Here is a 27,655-nt window from a genome sequence, read left to right on the forward strand (position 1 = left end):
TGGTGATTTGGATAAGCGAAGATCTACTACTGGCTATTTGTTTACTTTAGCGAGTGCGCCAGTTAGTTGGAAGTCTACCTTGCAGTCAACGGTAGCTTTGTCTACGACAGAGGCAGAGTATATGGCTATTACTGAAGCTGTAAAGGAGGCAATTTGGCTTCATGGGTTGCTGAAAGAATTGGGTGTTGGTCAGAAACAACTTGAAGTATATTCTGACAGCCAGAGTGCTATTCATTTAGCAAAGAATCAGGTCTTTCATGCAAGGACGAAGCATATTGATGTTCGCTATCATTTTGTGCGGGAAATTCTCGAAGAAGAGGAAATTGTCATCAGAAAGGTTCCGACTTTGGAGAATCCTGCAGATATGTTGACCAAGGTGGTGACGAGAGCCAAGTTTGAACATTGTTTGGACTTGGTTAATATTCTGCGATTTGGAGCTGGCGCTTGACTGCGCCAATATGAAAGCACCGCGAGTCGGTTTGTTTGGATGGAGAAGATTTGTGTCCAGTGGGATTTGAAATTTTGCCAAGGTGGAGATTTGTTAAATATTGGCCTACAATATTTGACTTTTTGTCAAAAATTTTCATCCCACATCGAAGGGGAGTTAGAAGCTGGGGGGAGTAGCTGCCTATAAAAGGAGCACTCCTCCCTCATTTGTAATACACCTCAAATTTGTATTCTCTTCTCCATTTAAATATAAGTGGGCTCTGCAGAGGGTGCTCGGAGACGTAGGCAATTTGGCCGAACTCCGTTATCAAAGTTTCGGGTGTGTTCTTTCTTTATTATTTATTTTGTTCCGCATTTATTTCTGGGTTTGCTTTTCTGCTGTGATATTGTATTCAATATTATTTGCGGGTTTGTAGTAGTGTTTTGTACACCGACTGATAAATTCTGTTTGGAGTCTGGTAATTAAGAGAGGACAGTGTCCCCACCAGTCTTTCCAGAGAATTTATTTGGGGAAGTAATTTTATCGAGGTAGACCCCATTGGGTTAACTCTAAAATTACTGAATCGGTTCATTTCACTATTTGAGAGAAAATTTGCCCGGTTTTCTCAACATTACTATGATTCAGTTATGTAGAAATATGTTCTCTGGTTCAATTTCATCCATTTGCAAAACTCTCCACGGCCAGCTTACTTCAATTGACCTCTCTAGTAATAAGTTGGCTGGTGATGTTCCTAACTGCTGGGATAAAACGCCGAATTTGGTCTCTCTCAATTTGGCTAACAACCGTTTTTGGGGTGAAATTCCTCGCTCTTTCGGATCTTTACATGGCCTCAATGTGCTACAGTTGCGTGGTAATAGTTTATCTGGAGAGTTTCCTTCCACTTTGAGACGTTGCCAAGAATTGGTGTTTGTTGATGTTGCAGGGAATGAGTTAGCAGGAGAGATTCCTACTTGGATTGGCGAAATATCTGATTTGGAATTTCTAAACCTTGGCACAAACAAATTTCATGGCAGTATTCCTTCTGAGATATGCAATCTTACTGCTATTCTAATTCTAGACTTTTCTAGAAACAACTTGGATGGCATAATACCCGATTGCTTCAACAATTTGACTCTTATGACTCAAAGGAATATACCAGCGGATCTAAATTGTGCGGGTGTTGTTTTATCTCTCTCTTACAATGATAATCTTCCAAACCATGTTAACATAAGATACTACGAGTTTTCATCAATTCAATGGAAGGGGCGGGAATCCGAATACAGGAAAAATCTCGAGCTTCTTAAACTCATTGATTTTTCAAGTAATAAATTGAGTGGAAACATTCCCCAATCATTTACCAATATGAAGGGATTGATTTCCTTAAACCTATCATCAAATAGGTTGACAGGAAATATATTGTCACATATTGGTGATATGGAGATGTTAGAATGTCTTGATCTATCATCCAATCAATTGTCCGGAAAAATACCGACAACCTTGGCACAACTACAGTACTTGTCTGTTCTTATTTGTCGAACAACAATTTGTATGGAAAAATTCCAACGAGCACTCAACTCCAAAGCTTCAATGCATCTGCTTATGCCGAGAATAAGAGGCTTTGTGGGTCCCCTCTCGCGTTATGCCCCAAAGATAGCCTGAAGCCATCCACCACCAGTTCGGGGGGAAACACGAATGAGAAAGATGGAAACAGCCTCTCATTTATGCAAGAAGTTGGTATATCAACGGGCTTTGGTTTTATAATTGGATTTTGGGGAGTTGTTGGTACTTTCATACTGAAGAAATCGTGGAGAATTGCATTCTTCAACTTGTTTGATGCCATTGGAGATTGGTTCTATGTGAGGATTGCTATATTTGTGTCCAAATTGAGAAGAAACTGAAATACTACCAGGTAATTATACTACACTTCAATTCAATTTTAACCATTTCATTTGTTTAACTATATATGTTTAGGGGCATGTTAGGGTGCCACCACCCCTTAAAATAATATCATACCACCATTCCTAGCCAATCATTTGTACACGTGGACGAATAATAAGCTGCCACGTGGCAAAAAAAAAAAAAAAAAATTCTGAAAAACACGGCCAGCAATATGCTGGTCTTTAACCAGCAATATTTCTTAACCAGCAATATCCGACACACTATACAGCAATCTATAGATTGCTGTGTAGTGTTTGTAATTTTGTTGTATATCGTTTATAATATTGCTGTATAAGCGTTGTCACATTGTCATTTTAAGAGGTGGTGTTATTTTAACACAAACCTATATGTTTATCCATAAAAGTGATAACTTTATTGACATACAATACCTATAATCATGATTTAGCCATATGTATAATTTCAGCTATAAATACATGTGTTTTTCTCAATAATAGTATCCTATTTGTCTTTTCTTTGTGAATAGGGAGAAGTGGGAAGCTGGTACAAGAAGAAAGGAACAGCAATTGTTGCTTATGAATAGTTTTCGTACCTTGTATTACAATATACAACCCATAATTTAAGTGGTTTGATGTCTTACATTTCATCAATATATTGGTCATGTAATTTAATTTGTGAGAATATAATATTGTGTTTTTATAATTTTCAAATTAAGTGTTTTTCCTACTTTTTATAATCTTGTATATAGAGATTATGTTATATTGTAATGTCCCTTTCCTGTTCTGCCATTTTTTTTTCTTTCCGGCGTCGGAATCACAAAAATTCTGCCGAAGGGAACACATCGGTGGCGAGCATGCGGTGCAGAGTACCGTTGGCGATTGTACGTAAAAACAATAGTCTTATAAACAGAATCGTGTCGAGCGTATTATAAGCTCTAGTTTAGAATATATATTATCCTTCTTCGTAATTTGTAATTTGTAATTTGTAAATGTAATCGTGTGTCGAGCATATCATATATATAAGCTTTGTCTCGGATTTTCTTTGTCGGGTTTTTTCCGAGTCATGTCAAGAGAGTCAACAAGATAGATTAATATTAATAGGCATGTAATCGTAGGGTTATTTAAAAAACATGAATTAGAACCGTTAGTCAAACCAATATTTTCGGCATTTTAAGAATAACTTAACTAATTATTTAATTTAATTAATTTTTCAAGACTTTTGATTATTTTCACATTTACACCTCACTCTAGAATTTTAATATCGAACAGTCGAACTAGTTTCTTGTTACATTTTATTTTAGTTAATATTATAATGCTACTATTATTCATGATCAATTTTGAACATTACCTCAATTTTTTAACAGTGACAAATAATACAAATTCACAACATAAAAACCTCAAATATACTATTGGAGTTTTACTTTTGGCAAATTAAACTTTCGTCATATTTAAAATACATACTAAAAAGGACACTGTTTTGTATTCTTCCAATTATCAGAAACAAAAATTAGGTATCTAAACAAACACTCCTATTTTTAGAAGGAAATATTTTGGCACATCTAACTCCACAGTTTGCTTGTAAACACTCATTATTAGTGGTGCAGTTGGAAGGGCATCCTTTTAAATTCACACCTCCCTGAAAATCTCTAGCTTCAACAATTGCTATCACTGCAAAACATTATATGAAAAATAAATTACCATTTTAAAACATAAATAACATATTTTACTTCTGTTCCGACCAAAATATACACTCCTATATATACTTCGTTCAATATGAATCATTAAAAACAAATTAACATAATTGGATGCAATATAATGGAATTTTTTATTCGAAATATTGAATAGAAATGCAAACCTGCTGAAACCACGAAAACTGCAAATAAAATAAACTGGAGGATTTTAATATTGGCCATAACTGAGTTTTGGTGGATTTTAAAAGCTTCTGCAAAATTTGTGCAAAATATATAGCAGAAATGATAATTTAATTTAGTAATTATATAAGTATAGCAATAATTTCATGTAGATTCATTTTATCAAATAAGTATACGAAATATTTCATGTAGATTCATTTGATCAAATATTGAAATAATTATAAATGATAGGCCAGGAAATGGACATTAATACAGAGTGAAACTGATACTATCTGTATCTTAGGAAAATCACAATTAATTAGTTATCTTTTGTTTCGTCATATCTTTTTCATATCTTAGTTTTCTTATTCAATAAGTTAGGGTAGTATTCTAGTATTATAAATATGAGAGTTTGTTATCATATTTAATTATCCAATAATGAATATATTATTTTGGTCAATTGTCTTGCAAATTGCCTTGAATCCATAACTCCCTACCCTACTTGCTACCCGACGGAAGGTCTCCGCGCACAGCCGGAACGTATATCTGATCTGTAGCCGTTGCCCAACGGGTTGGAACCCGCACACAGCTGCCCAGATCCTTATCTCAGCCGGCCCTCACGGGCGCCGGATTATCTTTATCTTGGTATTTTTCCATTTTATCGGATCGTTAAGGATCTAGGTCCTTAACAGAAACTGTATATCCAATACAGAAAAATGAGATTTTGATATATGGCATTATATTATTAAAGGATTTAAACATGGAGTAATATTATACTACTGTATTTATTTGTGATTAAATTTGTATGTTGTACCTTATTGCCTCTTGATATACTAAACCGTTTATTTGTATATAAGAGTATTAATTTTAGGAACATTAACTATGTATCATTACAATCCAAAATACAAATTTTAATAAGGTACATATTTTTTATACTTTCAAAATTTTATTTAAAGAGAAAGAGAAAATATAATATTAAGTAGATGAATTAAGAACATGAGATTATTTTTTGATTTGCAGTTCGACATTCCAAAAATTAAGATTAAAAGAAATTAAAATTTGATATAGAATATATTAATACATGGTTTTGATTTTAAGAATTTTATGATTCGAAATTATTTAATTTGAGGCAAATGTTTATCCTTCAATCGGAAGCAAAATGAGTTCTCTATTTTATCAGGATCCATTTTAATCATTCTTTAAATGTTACTCTTTTATCAGGAGTCGCCAATCAGATAAAAAATAGTATTCATTTTGCAGGATAAAATAGAGAATTCATTTCAATCATTTCTCATTACCAAATAGCTTCATTCAAATTCCATAACAATGAGATCTTTACAATCAGAAAAAAACAATAGCAGTAATATTTTTTTTTAATTGCAGAATAAAAAATAGAGATTCATTCATTTTGCCACAGATTAACAAAAGTTGAACCTAAATCTCAGAGCAAATGCTCTTAAGAGCTGAAATTCTCAAACATCTCACTCCACACTTCAAGCTAACGCACTGCGCATCGCTCGTGCAACGAGAGGGGCATTCTTGTAATTTCCTCACTTGCATCGCCTCCCTACCTTCAACCATGTTTGGGGTTTGCAGAACTGCAAAAAATAAAAATTATCAAAAATTATGATACCTATTTTCTAAAAATTCAAATGCCATAGTAGGGTAGTGATAAAATGCAAATACAAACTCAAAACTCTTCAACCCAGCTTCAACACAGTTTCAATACAATATCAACGCAGTGTAAAATTTCAAAATTTTAATGTCAACACAGTATCAACAAAATATCAAAACAGCATCAATCGTTGACTGCCGTTGAAATTCTATTGATATTTTCTTGTTGATGTTTTTTTGTGATCTGTTGACATTTTCCAATGGTCCAAATCATAGTTTTGAATTTGTACAATATTTAGAGTTTTCATTTGATCACATCCATGTCATAGCAATAATAAACTACTAACAAGAAATATACGATGAATAAACAATAGTATAGAAATTATACCAATTGAAATCATGAAGATTGCAACAAGCATCAACCACAGAGATCTAACAACTTTAGCCATTTTCTTGAGGATTTTTTGATACTGATGTCTTCTGCATAAAAAGAGAGTCAAATATATATAGAGCAAATGGTTGTTAAGCATGGTAACTATATTAATTAATTTCAATAATTCCGGACGTCAAATTACGAAATTCCATGAATGGAGCATAATATTTTTTAATGTTAATACATTTATTTAAACGTTACATGTATAAAATCATCACTTTCCATACGAATTATCAATCAAGAATATTGTATTTGTGACATTATCACATATGGTAACTACAAATTAATGCAATAAAATCTCAAATGTAATTAGATGCAATTACACAAAAAATCATGATAAATCAACATAGAAAAGAAATGTAAATCAGTATAGATCTTTACCTCACACTCTCTCAAATAGAAGCTTGAATGTTTGAATATCAACAGAAAAATAAAAAGGCGTGAATTTTAAATTTTAGATCTAAAGTACCCAAAGATTATATAGGAGATTATGTAATCAATTTGTCATAAATAATTCATAAATCATGTGCTGTCCATTTGATAGGACAACTCATTCTTTTCTTAAAAAATGTAAACAAATAATATCCAGTAACTGCTTTTTCAAGAAGAGATGTATTCTCTTACACATCATTCAGGTATTAAAATATTATTCGCATTTTTAATTGAAATGCACGCTTTCTAACTCATGAAATCACAAAACTTAGTCACAAATAGGATCTTATTAGACTATCATGCTCTTTTGTCTTTTCTGTTTAAATTAATATAAAATATTGTATTAAACTTTGTTTATAAATTTGGGAAGATACATACAGGTTGAGGAATAATATTATGATATCTAGAGTATCTCCTATGATCCCAGAAGGATCACCTAATCCGAATCCTAATACATTTTCTACTCTATTCCTCACAAACATGATAGTGGTCCCCACCGTTATATTTTATGTTTGTGAGGAGTGGAGTAGGAAATGTATTAGGATCCGGAGTAACACGGAAAGTTGTCAAATCTTGTATTTTACATCATTTGTATATTCCAAGATACATTCATGTGCTCACTGATGATACAATTAGGGAGTGTTCGGTTTGCAAGATTATATGCCGAGATTAAATATGTAGTGTGTTTGGTTCATGAGATTGAATCTCACAACTCAATTCTAAATGAATAATCATGAGATAATTGGTTATAGCTAACTCTCTATGACTAAAATAATCTCACAACTCAATCCTAGACTATATCTTGGTATTATTTCATGTATGAAAAATATATGAGTAGAAAAATGTTAATATTACTCCATCTACATTGCTTGAAAGAATCTAATTTGATCATATTTAGCCATCAAATGTGAGATGAACAAATAGTAGTGTTGTGTTGTTTAACTTCCAAGAATTTCAATGAGAGATCATTGCTTTCTACAAAATAAAATGTCAAATATTTGTCCTAATTGACAAAAATAATTGTAATCTGTGTACATATGCTAAAATCAAGACTACAACAATTCAAGAAAACCAGTAAATTATAGAGCAATTCCAATATATGAATCAGTTCACTGAGTAGCATCCACAGAAGCCGTAACCGGGCGCCTCAGAGAGAAGACGCCGGCTTTATCCTCTCCAACAGCTTCTCCGCTTCGATGAACCCCACAAACGGCCCTAGAGACAAGTACTTCACAGCTCTCCATCGGGGCTTATATGGAAGTGCAAAGCAATGCAGATGGAGGTGGTCGACACTGTTAAAGGGGGGTTGGTGGAACCCGAACCTATACTGCTCAGCGTGAGGCGCGTCTCTCTCCAACAGAGCCCGGCCAACATCCAGCATGTTGCTGACCAGAGCAAAGTCCTCGGCCCTCCTCCGGAGCTGCTTCACAGTCGGTATGTGCTCGACCGGGATGACAAGATAATGCTTTAACGCAGACGGATTGATGTCCTGAAACGCGACCACCTTGTCGTCCTGGTGGAGGATGGTGGCCGGGGTCGAGGCACGGGTGATTTGGCAGAAGATGCACGACGACGATAGAGCTCCGGCCATTGTCTTACTCTAGGAACCTGCATTCACTCATTCCATATCTCTAGAATTTCTTCTACAAAAAAACCCCCTTTTTTAGAGTTTTGATTGAATAGAATTCAACTGCAGAGATGCAAATCTGAATGATATTTTTTAATTAACAGAGATAAAGAACTCCAAATCAAAATCACAACAAAAATTCTTCCTTTTTCATTAACAGAGGTAGAGAATTGGGAATCGGAATCGTAATCGTAAAGAGTGACTGTTTATGAAGCTATTAACCAACAAATCAATGGAAATTTCACGAAATCCGCAACAGTGATTGATTCAATTCAGCTCAAAATTCGATATCAACCGAATTTCTCTTTTTTCCTGCCTAATCGGAAAAATAAAAATTGACATTTTATCACAGATCAGCTGGAAAATGCCAGAATCAAATCAGATTGCCACATACGAATTTAATTCAGCTCAAAATTGAAGCAAAATCGAAATCAGAGAGCAAACATCATCATAAAAGAGCGAGAGCTGGAAAAGCAAAATTAGTACCACGGGCACAGAAACACGAATCACAATGAGCCGATGTCAGGATCGGCGGCGAGCCGCCCTATTCCGGTGGTCGTGGCGGTGGATGAAGACGCAACAGCTGCCGCGGACGATTTGGGGATTTAGGGATTTGTTTTTGTTTTCCTTTTTTATTTATTCTCTTTTCAGATGACTGATTTTTGCGCTAACTTAGATTTTTACATTTCATTTATTGTACGTTCATTTTTTATTAGAGCTAATGTGTATACATAATTAAAAAGTTTTTATTCTAATTATTTAAAATCGATCCAGTATATCGACCTAGGTTTGTGTTAAAATGACAACACATCTTAAAGTGACACCGTGACACCACTTATACAGCAATAATATTATAAACGCTACACAAAGAATATTACAAACACTACACAACAATCTATAGATTGTTGTATAGTGTGTCGGATATTGCTGGACAAGAAAAATTGCTGGATAAAGAACAACAAATTGCTGGCCGATTTTTTTTTTTTTTTGCTACGTGGCAGCTTATTATTCGTCCACGTATACAAATGATTGGCTAGGAATGGTGGTATGGTGTTATTTTAAGTGGTGGTGGCACCCTAACATGCCCTAGACCTTTTACTATATTTAAAATTGAGTATTTATATCAAAACTTTAATTATATAATTGCTAGTTATATATTATGTGAGTATTTTTGTTTTAAAGATAAATGTTGGCGATAAATGGCTCTTCTAATGCTCATTTTAATACTATTAACACCACTTGTGCTGTTGTGCATGTCACATTGACAAGTAATTTGTGCTAGTTTGCAAGTATTCAAGTTGTCGAAACTGAAATTGAAATTTATGTATACACTAGCATACATTTTGAAATTGAAAAAATACATAAGAAAACACTTGTGTCTACAATCTAAGTAGTCTCTTATTCAATATTGGTTTCAAAACTGAATAAGATCCCATTTTATGGTATCAAGACACAACAATAACATTTGATACAAAAGTATTAGGAAATTTTGAAATAAAAAGAAGTTGTAACAACCTTAATAACTAAGCAGGGCATTGGAATCCAGGTGGTGGAGTTTTGCCACAGCCAACAAGAACTTCTAGGGCAATGGGGAGGATGATGTTGATATTGAGAAGCTTGGCTTTGATGGTGGTGCATAGGCAGAGGGCGGCGTCCAGCCCCACTAGCCCCTCGAGCACCGGGCAGCACTTTTCCTTGGCGCTTGGCCCGACCCCTATGTGCACGAGGCCACCCAATAGGTCAACACACGCACCTAGTTTCAAGGTGTCGATTGGGCACGTGTCGGATGCCTTTGGTGGTGGTGGCGGTAGCGTTGGTGGTGGTGGTGGACACGGAGTTTCTGATGGTGGTGGTGGTGGTTTGACAATGGGAGGTGTGGGAGCGACCGGTGGCTCAACAACGGGAGGTTTGGGCACGACAGGCGGTGTGGGAGTGACAACGGGTGGTTTTGGTACGACTGGTGGCTCGACTACTGGAGGTTTAGGCACGACAGGCGGTGTGGGAGTGACAACGGGTGGTTTTGGGACGACTGGTGGCTTGGGTACCGTGGGTGGTGGCTTGACCTTTGGCGGGACGGTAGGTGTTGGCTTGGGGTGGTACGGCGGTTTTACATGTGGCGGGTGTGTCGGTGGTTTGGGGACGTGGGGCGTTGGCGTTGGCGTTGGCTTTGGCTTTGGTGTCGGCGCCGGAGGCTTAGGGGGGTGTGGTGGTTTCACCTTTGGTGGAGGAGTAGGGATCTCACAAGTTGGACATGCTATAGTAACAAGAAGAGTTCCTAAATTGAGAAATAGTATGATTTGAGCAATTTTGTGGTTGTCCATGTTGAAGATGTTGCATATGATGTTGTGGTGCACCATGCTACTTATAGACATTGAGAGAGGGTCCACCTAATTATTAAGGACTCAATAATTTTGTACTAAATTTATCTCTAAATTAAATTTGACTTGGTATAATTTTGATTGTAAAGTTATTGAGAGAAAGTTATCTAATTTTGTTTTATATTTCTGAAAGGCATATATAGATCTTGTATTTGGTGCACAACAAATATCCACTCTAAATATATAATCGTGATTGTAATTGGTGCTAAAATTGAATTATTGGAGTAATGCTAGTATTGATTTTGGTGGGAAATTGAAACTAGTTAATTCCTAATTAACTATAATAATTAATTAATCAAAAAATCATAATTCTTTAATTGGTTAAATCATAGATTTCCAATTTATTGCGATTTTACAGACAGGTCTTGACCCCAAATTGTGAGGTCTACTATAAATCAAAGAAAAATAGAAAAAAACAGGAGAAGAGAGTCAAAATCAGTGGGGTCTATTTATCGAATCAATATTTTATCTATTTGTCATGTTTCATAGACGAGGGGATTCATTCCCTTGATCTGGACCGCTCGATTTTATATACAAATCTTGAATTTTATCCCTTGAAGATTGATGTAATCGTTCTAGATAAGTTAAGATTGTAACACATTGAAATTTGATAAGTAATAGTATCTTGTATGGTCTCTAACTTTTTAGCATCATTTTATTTAAACATGAAAGAGAATAACTTAATCACGAGCATCATCTCTCGTGGAGCTTGTGATACACCCTGAAGGCGGACGACGGCAAGAGATCGCCAGTCACGTAGGGGGCGGCATCGTTTGCAATGGGTGAACAAGAGAAAGACGAGAAAGGAAGACTTGAAAACTAGGGTTTCGAAAAGATTAGGGTTAGGAGAGATATGAATGAGAGATCTGATAATATTAATTATACTATGATGATAATTGAAAACACTCCCACTAGAGTGTACCTATTTATAGAGTTTTTATGAGAAACAATAGACAATGAAAAAAATGAACTTATAATTACATTCGACTCAAAATAAAGAAATAATATAACATAATACTCGAAACGTTTCGTGATAGCCACTCTGCATCTTGGTCGAGTGATAGTTGCTCCTTGGTGCGTAGGTGTAATTGCATGAGCCGATCGGTCCGAAACTTGCACACTAGGTCCCATATCATCGTGACAGACCACCTATAACTTTTTAGCATCATCTGGTCTAGAACTTAAAAGATTATTTTAAGTATCATCCCCTTTAGAATTTGAAAGATTATAACTAAATCATGAGCATCATCATCTCATATCTCAACTTCTCAGCATCATCTCGTCTAGAGTAAAAGATGCTTCTATGATGACTGGTTTCTAAATTTCCAACTCATCAATCTCTCAAAATTAGATGAATAAAAAACTTGGAACACAAAAAAATGGTAAACAAAATTCTTGGCCATTATTCACTACATTCAATGACTTTGGGTACACTTATATTAAGCTCCAAACAAGGTAGGGTAGCTTATGGCTACTTGGCTCCAATTCTTCAAAGTTTAGAGGAAAGAGGGAATCGATATTTATGACTATTTCGCCCGTGACTTACCCATTCATACAAATAAAAACAAGTTTCGTTTACTAGCTTTTTAATTGGTTCTCAATCACTTACTCAAAGGACAAAATAGTGTACAATATTTCAATGTAACATCTCACTCAATGAATTGTACCACAAACCTTTGCCAACTTACATAAAATCTAGATTTGTTTCGACTTGTCGGTAGCTGGGAAAATTCGAATATAGTGAGACTAATTTTGTAAATTATTAATACTTGATGGTTTGATATTTTTCCTAAAATTATGAATTTTCTCTTATTTTGATTTGGGTCCACTTAGTTTAAAAATATTTATGTTTCAATACGGTGATAAATGGTTTGTGTTAAAATGACAACACCTCTTAAAGTGACACCGTGACACCACATATACAGCAATATTATAAACGCTACACAGCAATCTATAGATTGTTGTATAATGTGTCGGATATTGCTGGCCGAGAAAAATTGTTGTATAAGGTGTAGCATATTGATGACCGTCTATTTTGGGGTTTTTTATTTTTTTGGCCACGTGGCAGCTTATTATTCGTCCACGTATACAAAGATTGGCTAGAAATGGTTGTATGGTGTTATTTTAAGAGGTGGTGGCACCCTAACACTCCCCGTGATAAATTATATGGAGTAATAAATTTGAAGAGAGGTCTCTCACTATTTTTTTTAATAGTACTTCTAATATTTTAAAACACATTGTTAATATGTATTGTAAGTGTGATTTCTTCTCTATTTTTGGAATAAAAAGTTATGAACCATTGCTAATTTGTTACAAAAAATACATGAATACACTTTAAACATTTTGTCACACTCACTCTATCTAAAACTAGAATTGCTAACATTCTATAGAAACTTGATAAAAATCCATGGTTCCAGATTATAAATATATAGAGATTTTACTGTATTCTTTTAATCATTAGATAATTAATGTGGATTTTTATATAACGATGTAAAACACTTATTAACATATAATTCGATTCAAATAAATAAAATTATGGAGTAGCATAGAGCTTTTTGGGAAAATATATATTATAAAACTAGAAATAACATAAATCTCTTGTACCTAAACTACAAATTATTGTAGAGCTTAAACAAATGTGCATTTCTTTAATTGCATACAACAATTAGCAAATTTGTTTAAACATATCGATTGTAGGATCTTTTATTGTGCCTTGGGACTTCAGGTGGAGAGGAAATGGCACTGATCATAACCTGCACAAAATGTGAAATTTTCATCATTGAGAGCTGAATTTACTTATTTTAATTATGATAAACCTTTTCAACTTAAACTTTTATATTGCATGGGATTTATCATTTGCTTCTTACAATTGTATATTATATGAAAAGGTACATTTATTATGATATTGGGCTGAGACCCAAAGTAAATTCATATTGGGCCCAAACTGGATTCAGTCTTATTGGGCCTGGTATTATTTTAACAATTGAGTAGTTGATTTGGTAGCCCATTTTATACAATAATTTATGTTTCTATTTATAGATAGGCTGAAAAATCAAATATATTATACATTATCGTTATTTATTGAATTGTATCCTATTTAATCAATTTTGATACTTTGGAACCTAAATTTGGAAATGCTCTAAAATGTATCCCAAATAAAATTTTAGGTAGCTTAATGCCGAGTAGATCAATTTAATATATAGTATGATCATTTATATGCAACTCTAACTCACACACAGCATAAAATTCTAGATTTATTCCTTATACATGTGTTAAGAAATGTTTACCTCTTATCTTTCTTTCTTTTTTTCAATTTGTTTTGAGATTGAGATTCCTACTATATACCTTATCACTATATTGAGCATATATATCGTAATTAACATATTGTAATAACTATTCTCTCCGTCTATTACTAATTAATTACATGACACGAGTTTTAACATAAAACTAATATAATACCATAGAGATGAAATAATTGAAATGTTTTTAGTTTAAGATGAAAAAAAAGTACTAGGCACTAAAGCAATTAATTTTTGTGGACGGATGAAAAATAGAAAAAAAAAATGATTGATTGTGAAGATATTGTATAATGTTATGTTGTTTAATTTCTACAATTATTAAAACTAAGGGGACAAAAACTTACTTGGATCAACATTGACAATCATAGCCGAGCCTCCAAAGTCACAAGTTCCACCACTAGACTTAGTCTTTTGCCAATAACTATTGAAAGCAAATGAAGCATGCGCAACCACAGTGTCCGGTTGGGAGCACGCGCCGCCCGGCTGCGTGGGCCCGCAGTCGGCGCCCGACCCGCAGGCGTAGTCCAACGCCTGCTGGATCGTCGGGGCGGGCACCGAGGGCTTCGCCACGCACCACGACCCGTGGCCGGGTTTCGCGGAGGGCGACGGAGGTGTTAGGGACGGCGGAGTCGGGGCCCGCGCGGGTGGCGGGAGGAGGGTCGACGACGGCGGCGGCGGATACGAGCACAATGGAGGGTAGTTTTGAGGAGTTTGATATGGTGAAGTAGGTTGGAGTTGAGCACTTTGTGTTGTGGCTGCATTCTTGATTGAGTCATCTATGCTTTGCGGATCTAGAAAAAAATATCGATCGAAATATTAGTTAAATTGAATTTAGGAAAAAAAAATAGAAACGACGTTAAAATCATTATTAACGTCGTTAATTTAACAAATGACGTAAAAATCGAAGCCAATAAGTGAATTTCTCTATACATTGATGGAAAAAGACAAAATTTGAGAAAACGGAGCTCTTAGAAATTTTTTCTGGTTCCGCCACTGACTGTGTATAGTGGGAAAGAAGTGTTACCATAGCTTGATATGCAATTGGTGAAGGCTAATGGTGTGGAAATGGCTAAAATGTAGAGATTGATGAGAGAAATAGTTCTTGGCTTCATCATTGAGATTGAGAATTGTGTGTGAAATCAATTTGTGTATGTGGAGGCAATTTATATGGATTAGTTTGTGAAGAACATGTGCTTGCTCCCAACAGAAGCAATAATTTATACACAAAAAGATAAGTAGTGAAATTCACATTTGTTTTGCTTCCTAATTTACTTAAGAGGTAAGCTAACAAGTACTTCTCCCAACACAAAGAACAAATTAGTACGAGGTTTGTATCATGATATGTATATATACATACGTTTATGTTAAAATGACAACCCCTCTTAAAGTGATACCGTGACACCACTTATACAGCAATATTACAAACACTACACAGCAATCTATAGATTGTTGTATAGTGTGTCGGATATTGCTAGACAAGAAAAATTACTGGATAAAGACCAACAAATTGCTGACTGTCTTTTTTCAGATTTTTTTTTTTTTTTTTTGCCACGTGGCAGCTTATTATTCGTCCACATGTACAAATAATTAGCTAAGAATGGTGGTATGGTGTTATTTTAAGGGGTGGTGGCACCCTAACTTACCCCTACATTATATACATATACTATATACATATACAGAATTCATTTTTAAAATTAATCTCCTTTTAGATTCTTAAATAAAATTATTATTATTGATTCAACTTCATTATTTGTACTAGTAAAGATGAAAACATATGGAAAAATGTGGTTCTCCATTAAAACTAAGCAAGTAAAAGTTATGATACACTCAGCCATCGAATGATGACAGGGGAGAAATGCTAAGTAAACAAAATACAAAGAATCATGACTGATTTCTGTACCCTTTTTCCCATCTAAATTATACCAGAAACTAGATCATAAGACGACGTACGAATGAAAAATATCGTTGAGGGGTGAACCTGAACTCCTGTGGGTTTTCCTTTGCAGCCGAGACGAAAAAAGAGATTTAGTTTCACGATAACTAAGGAATTTTCTGGCTCGCTATTGCTATATACAGCTTGGGTGATCAAGAACTGCCTGCGACCTCTGCTGCACGTTGCCTCATCATTTCCATTACAGCAGCCCTTCGTCGTGAATCTGCTTGGTGCTGCAGCCTTCTCAGGTGTTCCCTCAAGTCCCTGCATTGAGCATGAGAGGATTCATATGCGTGTGTTTATGATGACAAGAGAGAGGAGTGCAACGTTGATACGAGGAGTTTTGTGAACAAACCTGCAACGTGGTACATTGCAGTCAGATTCTTTGCATGCTCGGGCGTGAAGCTGGAGAAGCTGCCACATTTTCGTACACATATGACAGCCTCCTGCCGCGCGCCTTTTGCACAGGATGCCATGGCGGAAAAGTCCCTTGACCTTGCGACAGTTTGGATACTGGCAAAGGGTTGACCGGCACTGAGAAGCGTGAACCAGGAGTTCGAGCATTTTCCTCACCTGCAAAGCAAGTCCAAGAAATCCATGTCACGAGCCGGGCACTAGAATACAACAGCCGTGGGTGGTGCATTGTGTGTGATAAATTTACCTGTGAGAGTCGTAATTGCTTGGCTTCTTTGTTTTGCGCATTGGGGTCAATGGACTGATTTTTAGTTAATTTATGAGGATGATTCTTTCCTTCATCCTTCTGATAGCAAGCATTGCATATATCATATTCGGGGCATGTCTCACAGCGCCAACCTTGCCCACTCTCAATATCAAGGTTGCATTTTGTGCATGTTATGACAAAAGCAGGGGCAGTCGGATTGTGCAGATGATACAAGACCATCATAGAAGAATGCTTAGCTCGGCGAAGAGTATCATATTGATAATAGTTTCCTTGACAAAGACTGAGAAATGCTTGCCTTGTGTCAAAAAACTCACTTTCAAGATTCTCATTATCTTTAGTATCATCGGGGACTTCAGCAACCTCAACCTGCAGATTCGTAAATTTCTTAGTCGAAATGCTAAGCTCAAATTCATTTAATCAGAAAATTTCATAAGGCACAAGACAACGTCAGCCGTAATATTGATCCTACAGACGTACAGGATAAAGTGTGTGGACATCCTTGTAGTTTACAGGATGCCTCTCCCTATCATCACGTTTCCGCTCAGCATCATAGCAACTATAAGAGTAGAAAAGAGGGGATTAGTACAATGCTCTACAGATATAACATAAATCATGATGGAATTCCAGGATACAACGGACAAAAAATTGGATAACTCTATCAAATTTGCCAATAAAGGTTGGTATGTCAACAATGATTATGTAGCAAGCGCGTATCTAACTGGTGAGACCTGTCTCAAGGATATTAAAGAGTAAATACCATAGCTTGGAAATGGAATCAACAAGAAGATTTGTGATAACTGAGGCAGGAAGTGAATAGAATCCTTACTTGTCACAAAGATGAAACTTTTTGCACTGCTTGCAGACCCACCGTTTTCCAGAAAAGATTAGGATGCAGCAATGAGAACATGAATGCTGTAAGTGAACCATGATGAAATCCTCCTTACATGTAGTTATGGAGTCACCAAGCTAGGGAAACAAAGAAGTTCTTTTAGTAACACTAAAAGAAAGTAGAAGCAGTAATTGCTTAGTCTTGTAAGTACGAAAGGAAACAATCAAAGCGAAATTATGACAAAGATCTTACCTTATGCATTAACATCAGATCCTTTAATGCATTGCTAGAAAGATCAGTTTGTCCAGATGCCCTTAAAGCTCTTTTTGTAATGCTCTTTTTCAAAGAAGCTCCCTTCTTAGAATGTTTTCTCCCATCTTCTTCTTGTTGAAATTGATAGATGAAGTCCTCCGCAGCACCAGGCCAATAATCTCCATCAAAGTATGGCAACCGAGCTGCAGTTACCTTTGCTTTACATTCACCAGTTGAAACAAAGAAATGTTCATACATATTAGTAAGCTCCACGACAATGTTTTCCCTTGTGGCTTTTCGTAGCATGGCCAAGTACCTGAAAGAGAGAACGGTGAAACACTGCTGTGCATTAGCGCTCACATTTAGAAAGTAATGGTACCTACCACTCTCGAAGTTTATCAGATTTGGGCGTCTTTTGAATTTCTGGGTGACAATACAAAATGTAGTCCTCACCCTTCAGGGGAGGGCATGCCCAGATGTAGCAGCTTGTAAAACCACGCATTTTGCAGTAGTCCAGATATCCAATCTGAATTAGAAATGTATATCAAATACTAAGAATATAATCGTAACATTCTTTTTGTAAACCCATCAACTGTAAGGGAAATAGAATAGTATGATAACTTGCCAAAATTTCATGGTATACAAATGTCCTTAGAGCCTCTCCTGAGACTGTTTTGACTTCTGGTCTAAAATACTTAACAGAGTCCAGGTAAGAGATGTAGACTCTTCGGTTGTTTGGCTGCTGGCATTCAGATCCAAATTCTTGAACATACATGCCAAATAAGCATACTTCAACGCCCTCAATTCTCTGAAATAACAGTACTGCCTGTAGCATATAAAATACAGTTACAGCAAATTGATGGAGCAGCAAATTTGCAATAGCAATTGAAACACCTTGCTTAACATGGCTTCCACTATTTGCAAACAAAAAAGGCACTCAGGACGCATATCAAGAAACAAATCTCCACTCACATCTCAATCTGCTCTCCCCACCCAAAAAAAGGAAAAAATAGTAACAACCAGATTTCACCACTATAAGTTCCGAGTCTCACATAATGGCAAAAAAAATCATTGAATATTTCCAAACTCATTATAAGGTTAACATATAGATCATCTTCATATCCATTTTTATCATTGAATTGCTTAAGGCAACTCGTAGTGTTCAATATCATTTGACTTCTAAAAAGCACAGAGGTTAGATTAGATTCATACTGACAATATTTTGATAGAGCTTATATAGAAAAAATTAAAAGCAGTAATATCAAGCAGTAAGGATGACCTTAGATTTATAAGGATACTCTGTTGGATAGTTTTCCTCTTGAAAAATCTCCAGGAAGCGAGGCTTGACATCCAACTTCTTGTCCACTGATGATACCACTCTTACAACAAGCTCTTCTGCTCCTGGGACCTGGACAATTTAGCAAAAGTTCACAGATTTACTTTAAATAATTCCAGGGGCTTTAATTGTGACATAGACAGTGAGCATTCAACAAAAAGCTAATAAATGCAGAAACCACTTCGCAATATAAACCACATTCTTGACAATATATTTATGTGTGTATGTGTGTGTGTGCGAGCAAACAATACATCCCACGCTGCACAAAAGTAAAACCTAATCACCTCATCATAACTTTTGCCTTGATGCCTAGCCCTGTCCAGCCTCTCTTGGTTCAATTTTACAATTAAACGCTGCTCCAAGTGATCGCTTAGCTGTGATCTAGGCAAATCTTTTGCACCGAGAACAGCACTTTGTGGCAATGGTGCACGTTCTCCCATTTCAACTTCTGCCATATAACAATTTGGACAAGTATACTCCGCTTCTCCACCATTATTCCTTCTACCATTAAACAATGCGCAGATTTGATGCTGCCAAGCTTCACACTTGTCACATTGAACCCACTGCAAGAAACAAATACTTAGTGTAATCGAACACCACGTATCAAAATAGAACAACACCAAACGTAAAAAGGCATTACCCATTCTTCAGTTTCCTCGTCATTTTTCTTTTTCTCCACCCTTCCCTTTGGAATCGTCGTGCCATCTACTGCGATGGTGTCTCCATGTGAACTGTTATAGCAGTGATTGCAGAAGCAATAACGGGTTTCCCCAGACCCGAAGGAGTAATACATTCCATTTCTTTTAATGCGAATATTACAGAGAGTACAATACACAGGAGGAGGTTCAAAGCTAAGCCTCTCAACTGCACAGAGCTGACAAGAATTTTCACTCATTGAATGCTCCATTGCCTGATTTCTTTCTGCCTTAGCTTTGCTCTGCGAATCAAAAAGGGTAATTACAAATTTCATAGAGGAAGGTGAATGACACATTTGAAGAGTTCATTAGGAAGGAAGGTGAAGGCATAACTGTGTGAGATCTAATCCAGCAAAATGACAAGTTTTTATCCCATCCCTCTTCCAAATACAAACATGGGATATGAAGCAAAGAAATATCTAAGGAGAAAAACAAAACAAAAAAGGATGGCCTCATAACAAATCAACTTTAATATTGAAGAATGAATTTAAGGATCCTCATCTAGAATAGTTATCAAAAGGCCAAGCATTGTTATTAACAAAAAGGCGAGCAAACAGATAAAGTTGCCTCCAGCTGTTTAAGGTATCTTTGCAAGCTTGCCAAGGCTAAGAAATCATCAAAGTCTCAGAGCAAGAAAGTCAGGTCACTGAAGTAATCTTAGTCTATATCAAATAAAACAAACTAAAGCAAAAGAGCACAAATGATTTCCTAACTGTGTGATTAGATAACTGAAAGCAAATTTAAAGATTACAATAGTGATGAATTTCATAAGATTTTTCAAATGTCTAAAAGTAACACTGGCAAGCCTTCAAAAGAAATACAGTAAGCATCATTGAGAAAATGAACTAGACTGACCTGTCCTACCCACTGCCGGAGACCCATAATATGTTGGCGGACCATTTCAGGGGTGAATAATTCAATCATTGATACTCCCTTTATTTTTGGCTTCCCGGACTTGGATGAACCCTCAGGAGGTAATGAAGTGTTTTCCAGCTTAGCTTGCGCTGTATCCTTTTCTGTCTTCATGAGCTGCTGAGCACCACATCCAACAGAATCACTAAGTGTAGCACCATCACCTTTCAGAGTTTGTATGTAGGCATCATCCACGTTATCCTTTGATATCTCAATATTGGGACATTCCTGTGCAACGTTTACAGGGGCTTTCACCGCTACTTTCAGATCACTAATTTCAGGTTTTACTGGAATATGGTAATCGTGATCCTTTTCACTATGTTGTATATCACGGATATGACCATCACTTACAGTAGATGCCAACGCCACAGAGCATCCATTGCTAGGGACAAGAGACTGCAGGCTTTGCTCGACTTTCACGCGTTTAATAGGAGGTTGTAGATCTTCAGGGGTTTCAGCCATCACTGGGTCCATCTTTGGAGTAGACCTTCCCAAAGTTCCAGCAATATCATGGGCATTTGAAGATTCATTGACTACCGTAGGCAACCCAGACCTCAAATTAGAACGAGCAAATGCCTTGAAGTGAGTCTGCATAAATTTCTTAACAGGGATACATACAGGGCAATTTGTATCCTGACAGCGCCTATGATGATTGACTAAATCCCATGTAACACGGCAACGAGGGTATGAACAATCGAAATTGTTGCAACTTCCAATATGCTTCAACAGCTTCTGAGCAGTTAAGCAGTTAGGCTCTGGGCATTTACCTTCTAGGAAATGACATCGACGAGCATGCCGCAAAAACAACAACCACCTCTGTTGGTTCTTGAACTGTTTTTCGCGAATAACGCTATAAGTTCGAGATGCTGGGTCACTTGTGTTCACTGGTTCTGTTGATCTAGAATTTCCAGAGTGGTCAATAACAGATTCTTCTGAGGATAAATTATTTAGTTGAGCTCCATCTTGCCTCATTACTCTCTGATATTTTTCATTTTGAATAGTCTGATCAATTGGGAGTCTTCCTGATGCATCCACATCTGGAGGCTTAGAATACCGCTGACTGCCCAAAGCTGCATCTGGTTGAACACCACCACAAGGACTAGTAAAATCACTAGTGTTACACACAAATTGCTGCGGATGCAAGGATGGGGCATCATGCGGCACAGATGAACGAGAAAAAGGCTGAGCAGCTCCTGGATGGTCGTCTACAGAATTTGACTGGAACTGGTTCTGCATATCAGCATGGAAGGAGTGGGTGACTTTTGACTGTATACCTTCATTATAATGCTCTGTTCCAATCTCCTGCTTCACCTCAAATATTATACTGGGCGATAGCTGGGACTGACCGAAAGAATCATTTCTCATCAAATACTGGTTCGGCATTTGCCTTTTTTGTTGCAATTGATTCTGAGAAGGTTTTTGCTGCTGAAACTGCTGGGATGGCTGTTGAAACAGCTGCTGTTGGTGAGGTTGCACAAGATTTTCTTTCACTGGGTACTGAGATTGAAAATTAACCTTTTGTGATTGATCTACTGAGTGAAGATCCACAGTTGCCTGTTGAGAAGAAGATACATTTGACTGGTTATTGGTCATCAAATGAGAATCTGTCGTGTGCATTGATTGCATGGATATGGAATTCAAGCTCGGGTTGCTGATCGTGGACCCAACAGTTGTTGCAGGAATGTACATGTTTCCAGACCCAGTAGCACCAATTCCGTAGGCATCACCTGTCAAACAGAATAGTGTCAAAAGAGATACAAACTAGAAGTTTCAGGGGAATCCTCAACTAACTCTCATTACATTAAGGATATGGGAAAACACGTACAGACACATAAGCATGGCTATAGTGGTGTAGATCGAATAAAGTACCTTGTGTTACTGGTCTTTGTTGATGCTGGTCAAGATGCTGAGACAGGGGCTTGGTGGAATTTCCAAGTATAGTTCCAGATAAATGATGAGTTATTCCAAAGTTTTTCTGCTGCAACATAGAACTGCCTCCACTACCCATTTGCCCCCCAATATTGTGTAAAACACGAGAATTTTGACCACCAACATGCTGTTTTTGCAAAGTAGGCTGTGATGCAGTTGTAGAGTCAACATCAGAACATGCTCCAACATCTGATGACTCAATTTTCATTGACTTGTTATTGCTAGTGTTAGCAATCATATCATTAGAATTGGAGTTATTAATTCCAGTAGTTGGGATCATTTGACTTGTCATTCTTTGCGCACCCATGGACATCATGTTATTTCCCCCATGATTGACCATGAAAGCATTAGATGACTGCTGATACCCACCTCCTGCAGAAAATTATTCCTTTAGATGAGTGAAAAGACAACCAGATGTTCTATGTGGATGAAAAGGCTAATAAACATCTGATGAACTAAATGAGCTACCATGCACAATTCCAGAAGATCCATTTTGAGTTGGAAAAAAGCTTCCCGGATTGACGGTGGATGATGCAATTGTGTTGGAACTACTGTTCACAAAAGAATTATCCACTAATGAAGTTCCAGCGAAGCTTGAGTTCCCAGTTTGTTGAAACCCGGGTGTGGGTATCATTGTACCGACGGGAGGGGAAGAATTGGCTTGTGGCAATTGCTGATTGCGATTACTTGTAGGGAAGCGCTTAATCAGAATAAGCAAACGTCTTTCCAAAGTGTCCAGGTTTAGGTACTCCTCCTGACATGATGACATAATAAGATATAGAAATGCAGGACTTATAACCAATCACATAAGTAGTTATGCTAACAATTTTCCAACACACATACAAATACATATTTAAGGTTCTTAAAAATTTATATATAACTATAATGTCAACATGAAAATTTATATAAAATGTTCTGCACAAAAAGATTAGCTACACAAGGAGGATGATTGCATGATGAAGTGGAATGAAAAATAACACACCATTGTCATGGCATTTCTGAATAAACCATCTTCTAGACGTTTCACTAAATCAACCATTCTCCTGTTGGGAACCTCAGGAGATTGCTGTCGCCGCTGCATTAGAAAGTTCCAGCTGCAGAACAAAGAGACTAAACCTTTAGCATCATTAATCAAGCAAGCATTTCTTATAGCATTTATTCAGAACTTAGAATTAACTTTCACCTATTCCTACTCAAAACCCAGAAACCCAAAAAATAGCACAAGTAGAAGCAATCCAACCAGAATAGCAGATAAACAAAAGCATATCATTTCATTGATGTCACGTGATGCCACAAATTTTTAGTGTTGGTGGATGTAACAATACTATCAACCAACCCAATTGGCAGGTATCATATTAAATGTAAAATATAAGCAGAAAATTAAACTGGGCCAGAAATTATTGAGACTGATAAAGCAACAAATATCTGCTGCCTAGCGAAGCTTCCTAAATAACTTTCAAGAATGATGACTTTAACTGATCCACATATCACTATCAGCATCAAAAGTCATTGAATGATTCAATTTGAATCTAATCATCAAATCAAGAAATAGAACAGCTCTATTTTCGTAATCCATGTAAGAATCAAATGTCTGACAAACTAAGCAATACTATGCAAAACACACTTCAACTTGTTGATGCTTGATGGTCCTCCAAGCACTCAGTTGCATGTATTGTATTTACAAGAAACCAAATACAAGTAAACATGTCATAAGAATTACAAAAGATGTAATTGAACATATATATCCACGGAAATTTGCTATTTACTTGATGAACAATATCCTTACATTTTTTCTTGCATGTATTTGCGTCTTTTAATAGTTTCTGGATCCATATTGGGAACATTTCTATGAACATTAGAATTCTGTATTTGGCTGAGCATAGGGTTCCCATTTTGCTGTGGTAGCCCAGGCAACATAGTACCAGCCTGGTTGGGTATCTGGCCTGAGATCTGCCCTGTATGGTGTGTCTGTAAATTCATCTTTATCTTAGACCAATAAATATGTGCTTTGTAGCATGAAATTCTATCCCCAACTAGAGCCAAAGACCACAACAAGGGAATCAAACAAATTTAATCAAGTAACGTTGAACCCGCACAATTCCAAGCCAGACACGATACCTGTAAAGCAAATCCCAATAGTGTGAGAAAAAGGATGAGTAAGAGAAGCGAGTGGATGAAGATTCTGAAAATACTTAAAAGAAACGTGTAAGCTTGAAGGGATTACCAATCAAACATAGATCATCATATAAACATTCAAAAGTACAGATAAACTGATAGTTAAATTGTTTGCTAAGAAGTCTCATTTCTTTTCTTATTAAATACTAATATATATACAAAAATTCATAAACTAACTCTTCAGCACCTGTATAGAAGAGATAAACAGTAAAAACAGTTAACGGAGCAGTCGGAGCTGCAGGATCACTTGATTGTGAAAATGACACCCCAAAACAACAGGGGGCTCCTGAGAGAGAAAGGACATCCCAAAATTTCCAAAAAACAAGCTCTTTAAGAAAACTAAGGTCATCGATAACCCAAATCATGCACAAAAAAACCCATTTTACACTATGCATTTTCCAGAAGAATGATTACAAGCACAAACACAAACAGAGTGCAAAGACACATATAATGAACAGGATGAAACAAACAGCATTGGGTTTAATTTCTTAGTTAATCTAAGCAGCGTCACAAAAAAATCGAGTTCTTTTATCCAGAATTTCAGTTCCCACACCAAACAAGCTAAAGCAATTTTACAGCATTAAATTTCTTACAAGTGATCGCATGCATAAAACACATTCAGATTGCAATCGTCGCATACACATAGGCTATTATCAGCTTCACACAACTGAAAAAGTCAAAATTGGCTGAAAATCATTAATAATCGAAATTGCTAGGGCTTCATCAAATTGGGGGAAATCAAATTAGTTCATAAATTCTGATCAAACCAACGCTGAATTTTCAATTGGGGCTAAAATTGATTGCAGCGAGAAATCAAATCAAACAACAAAACAAGAAGATGAACACACTAACAGGGCAATCCAGAATGCGCGCACAAATTGAAAGCGTCGCGTAAGGAGCTTGAACGAATAGATAAATACGCAAAGCTGTAGAATGCCGAAGGAGCCGGCTACGTCGGCGCTGGAGCTTAATCGGCGGTCGGGCCAAGATTACGGCGGCGAATGGTGGTTTAGAGAAAAATTGGGGCTAATTTAGAATTTGTGTATATTTGTTAATTTTTTCCTTTTCCCTGACAGTAGAATGGCAGTATTTAACTTTTTTTAATTTCCTTATTTGTGAATTTCTAAATTAAAATACTACTAGTATACTCTCCGTCCCATAAAAATTTGGGCAATCGATATAGTACGAGAATTAAGATAAAATTGATAATATAAGAGAGATGAGCGCAATGGTAGTTAAAACAATATTAATGTGGATAGTGGGACCCTTATTATTAGTAGTGTTTAATGGTGGTATAAATTGTAAATAAGTTGATGTATATGGCTAATGAATTGGGATAACATTTCAAAAAGGAAATGAACATATTTTTGTGAGACAAACGAAAAGTGCACATATTTTTATAGGACTGAGAGAATATTATTTATTTGAACCAAATAGCATATAATTTTGTATCTTGTTATTTTGTATTCCTTCTGTCTTAAGATAGTTCATTCGTATTCTTTTTCGAGTTGTCTCAATATAATGATTATTTTAGTTGGGACAAACTAAAAAGGAAAGTGAGTCATCTTCAGTAGGATAGAGAGAATACTTCTTTTCCACATAAAATGAAGATTTCCTTTTTATATACGTATATAATTTTATGCAATACTTTATTTTGTGTGACTAGAATAAAGAAAATTAAGTACATTGGATGATGGTTTTTTTATGTTTAAGTATGAGTATAAGTTTAAGTGGAATATTTTAAAATAAAAATCATTTTAAATGGAACAGATTAGGAGTGTGTCTTTTTCTCTATTTTGTTCATGTTTATATTGCCCAATACAGTATGAAAATTTCTTTAATGCTAAAAATATCGTACTAATAATATTCGTTAAGTCATTCAACAAATCAAAAATCAATGTATTGATATTTCAGATGAATTATATGTTGATTTTATACCATTATTATATGTTGATATTATACCATTTTTAGGCATAATATACTTTATGGCGATGGTGAGCATACTACTGTTGAGATATAGGACATATTTGATAAGTTTGGTAGTGTCTGGATATAAATACTTACTCTCTCTGTTCAGCGGAGGTGGATGCATTTTTTTTAATATGCGATTTAAGAAAAATTTTGTTAAGTGAATCAAAGTAGTTACTACTAGTACTACTTTTTATGTTTTAAGCGTAATCGGAAATGGTTCTCCATTCTCTCTCCAAGGTGGCTCGAATCTCCAGCCTACTGGTTAAAGGAGAAACGTGTTACTAATGGAATAGTGATTTCATAATTGGTAGTTTATCAGTAATCCCTAGAATAAGAGAGATAAATAAATTGATAATATAATTTTTGATAAAATCCAACACCAGAAGCCTTTTTTGAAGGGGTGAGCCAATGCTCAAAGCCTTTTTGTTACAATTTCGTGTTACATCTCATTAGAAATTGTACTAGCCAAAACATCGCCCGAGGGTGGCGGCGGGCTAACCCTTCGGGGACCGCTGGTGTAGTTGTTTGCCGGTTGGGGTGGCGACGTTTGACGAGGGATAATATCGGGCATCAGTGCTCCATAACTTAGGATTTCGCCCTCCGCCGGATTTGCAAGAAATTGACATACAAAAATCATCATCAACAACTTCACCACCATTGTGGCCATTTTTGTTTTATTTTTGGTAGATTGTTTTTGTAAAACTGATTTTGTTTTTGATATATATTTCTTGCGAATCCCCCTTTTACTTCCTAAGATGATTCTCTTAATAGAATTATTTAGTTGTAAAAATTATTGCCCCCTCTTTGTATTTGTGGTTCTTCTTGTGCTTATGATTATTCAAGACTATTTAGTGAAAGGAATTAAAGTGGTATGATCCATTGATTTGTTAGTTATATTTTTAAATCTTTGGGAAGTTCTCTCATATTACTAAAGATAACAAACTTGCACAAAAATAGAAACTTTCCAATTTATAACCACATAAACT

General features: G+C 36.0%; 5 protein-coding genes and 1 long non-coding RNA gene across 10 annotated transcripts; 1 reads left to right on the forward strand and 5 right to left on the reverse strand.

Moving 5' to 3' along the window:
* The first annotated feature begins 1,084 nt into the window (after positions 1–1,084).
* Positions 1,085–2,086, forward strand: LOC125188084 (receptor-like protein EIX2). Its single transcript, XM_048084823.1, has one exon. It carries the CDS (start codon positions 1,085–1,087, stop codon positions 2,084–2,086), a length of 1,002 nt encoding a protein of 333 aa, XP_047940780.1.
* A 3,348-nt stretch (positions 2,087–5,434) lies between these two features.
* On the reverse strand, positions 5,435–6,676 carry LOC125186526. Its single transcript, XR_007170461.1, has 3 exons — positions 6,601–6,676; positions 6,175–6,266; positions 5,435–5,770 (listed from the first exon to the last, which is right to left on the reverse strand). It is a non-coding gene; the product is annotated as an uncharacterized LOC125186526 (long non-coding RNA).
* A 927-nt stretch (positions 6,677–7,603) lies between these two features.
* On the reverse strand, positions 7,604–8,950 carry LOC125187096 (bifunctional adenosine 5'-phosphosulfate phosphorylase/adenylylsulfatase HINT4). Of its 3 annotated transcripts, none has more exons than XM_048083616.1 (2): positions 8,765–8,950; positions 7,604–8,259 (listed from the first exon to the last, which is right to left on the reverse strand). In XM_048083616.1, exon 2 carries the CDS (start codon positions 8,240–8,242, stop codon positions 7,799–7,801), a length of 444 nt encoding a protein of 147 aa, XP_047939573.1. In that variant the 5' UTR covers positions 8,243–8,259; positions 8,765–8,950; the 3' UTR covers positions 7,604–7,798. The 3 variants fall into 3 exon arrangements, with proteins under 3 accessions (XP_047939573.1, XP_047939572.1, XP_047939571.1); XM_048083615.1 differs by having other exon boundaries at positions 7,604–8,291; positions 8,765–8,949; XM_048083614.1 differs by having other exon boundaries at positions 7,604–8,294; positions 8,765–8,948.
* Positions 8,951–9,576: 626 nt separating this feature from the next.
* LOC125186864 (36.4 kDa proline-rich protein-like) lies at positions 9,577–10,653 on the reverse strand. The gene has a single exon (XM_048083341.1). The coding sequence runs from the start codon at positions 10,648–10,650 to the stop codon at positions 9,802–9,804; it is 849 nt and encodes a 282-aa protein (XP_047939298.1). The 5' UTR covers positions 10,651–10,653; the 3' UTR covers positions 9,577–9,801.
* A 2,511-nt stretch (positions 10,654–13,164) lies between these two features.
* Positions 13,165–15,121, reverse strand: LOC125190958 (glucan endo-1,3-beta-D-glucosidase-like). Its single transcript, XM_048088391.1, has 3 exons — positions 14,980–15,121; positions 14,300–14,746; positions 13,165–13,409 (listed from the first exon to the last, which is right to left on the reverse strand). The coding sequence occupies exons 1-3, from the start codon at positions 15,068–15,070 to the stop codon at positions 13,378–13,380; spliced, it is 570 nt and encodes a 189-aa protein (XP_047944348.1). The 5' UTR covers positions 15,071–15,121; the 3' UTR covers positions 13,165–13,377.
* A 609-nt stretch (positions 15,122–15,730) lies between these two features.
* LOC125188004 (histone acetyltransferase HAC1-like) lies at positions 15,731–25,743 on the reverse strand. Of its 3 annotated transcripts, XM_048084719.1 has the most exons (18): positions 25,551–25,726; positions 24,310–24,641; positions 23,506–23,617; positions 22,992–23,277; positions 22,464–22,895; positions 22,110–22,321; positions 20,538–22,037; positions 19,628–19,924; positions 19,272–19,550; positions 18,931–19,059; positions 18,277–18,477; positions 18,035–18,177; positions 17,652–17,967; positions 17,397–17,536; positions 17,048–17,126; positions 16,550–16,936; positions 16,244–16,461; positions 15,731–16,152 (listed from the first exon to the last, which is right to left on the reverse strand). In XM_048084719.1, exons 2-18 carry the CDS (start codon positions 24,501–24,503, stop codon positions 16,041–16,043), a joined length of 5,037 nt encoding a protein of 1,678 aa, XP_047940676.1. In that variant the 5' UTR covers positions 24,504–24,641; positions 25,551–25,726; the 3' UTR covers positions 15,731–16,040. The 3 variants fall into 3 exon arrangements, with proteins under 3 accessions (XP_047940676.1, XP_047940675.1, XP_047940674.1); XM_048084718.1 differs by having other exon boundaries at positions 20,538–22,321; positions 25,619–25,743; XM_048084717.1 differs by having other exon boundaries at positions 20,538–22,321; positions 25,551–25,742.
* Between the last annotated feature and the right edge of the window lie 1,912 nt (positions 25,744–27,655).

The sequence above is a fragment of the Salvia hispanica genome, chromosome 5 (assembly GCF_023119035.1).
Source record: "Salvia hispanica cultivar TCC Black 2014 chromosome 5, UniMelb_Shisp_WGS_1.0, whole genome shotgun sequence".
In the NCBI taxonomy this organism is placed as follows: Eukaryota; Viridiplantae; Streptophyta; class Magnoliopsida; order Lamiales; family Lamiaceae; genus Salvia; species Salvia hispanica.

Coding starts and splice junctions, on each gene's coding strand:
- LOC125188084 (XM_048084823.1), top strand. CDS start 1,085: ATGTTCTCTGGTTCAATTTCATCCATTTGCAAAACTCTCCACGGCCAG.
- LOC125187096 (XM_048083616.1), bottom strand. CDS start 8,242: ATGGCCGGAGCTCTATCGTCGTCGTGCATCTTCTGCCAAATCACCCGT.
- LOC125186864 (XM_048083341.1), bottom strand. CDS start 10,650: ATGTCTATAAGTAGCATGGTGCACCACAACATCATATGCAACATCTTC.
- LOC125190958 (XM_048088391.1), bottom strand. CDS start 15,070: ATGATGAAGCCAAGAACTATTTCTCTCATCAATCTCTACATTTTAGCC. Junction 14,747..14,979: donor CAATTGCATATCAAGCTATG/GTAACACTTCTT, acceptor ATTTTTTTCTAG/ATCCGCAAAGCATAGATGAC. Junction 13,410..14,299: donor GATTGTCAATGTTGATCCAA/GTAAGTTTTTGT, acceptor CATTTTGTGCAG/GTTATGATCAGTGCCATTTC.
- LOC125188004 (XM_048084718.1), bottom strand. CDS start 24,503: ATGAATTTACAGACACACCATACAGGGCAGATCTCAGGCCAGATACCC. Junction 19,060..19,271: donor AAGGCAAAAGTTATGATGAG/GTGATTAGGTTT, acceptor TAAATTGTCCAG/GTCCCAGGAGCAGAAGAGCT. Junction 16,462..16,549: donor AGCAATTACGACTCTCACAG/GTAAATTTATCA, acceptor CTTGCTTTGCAG/GTGAGGAAAATGCTCGAACT.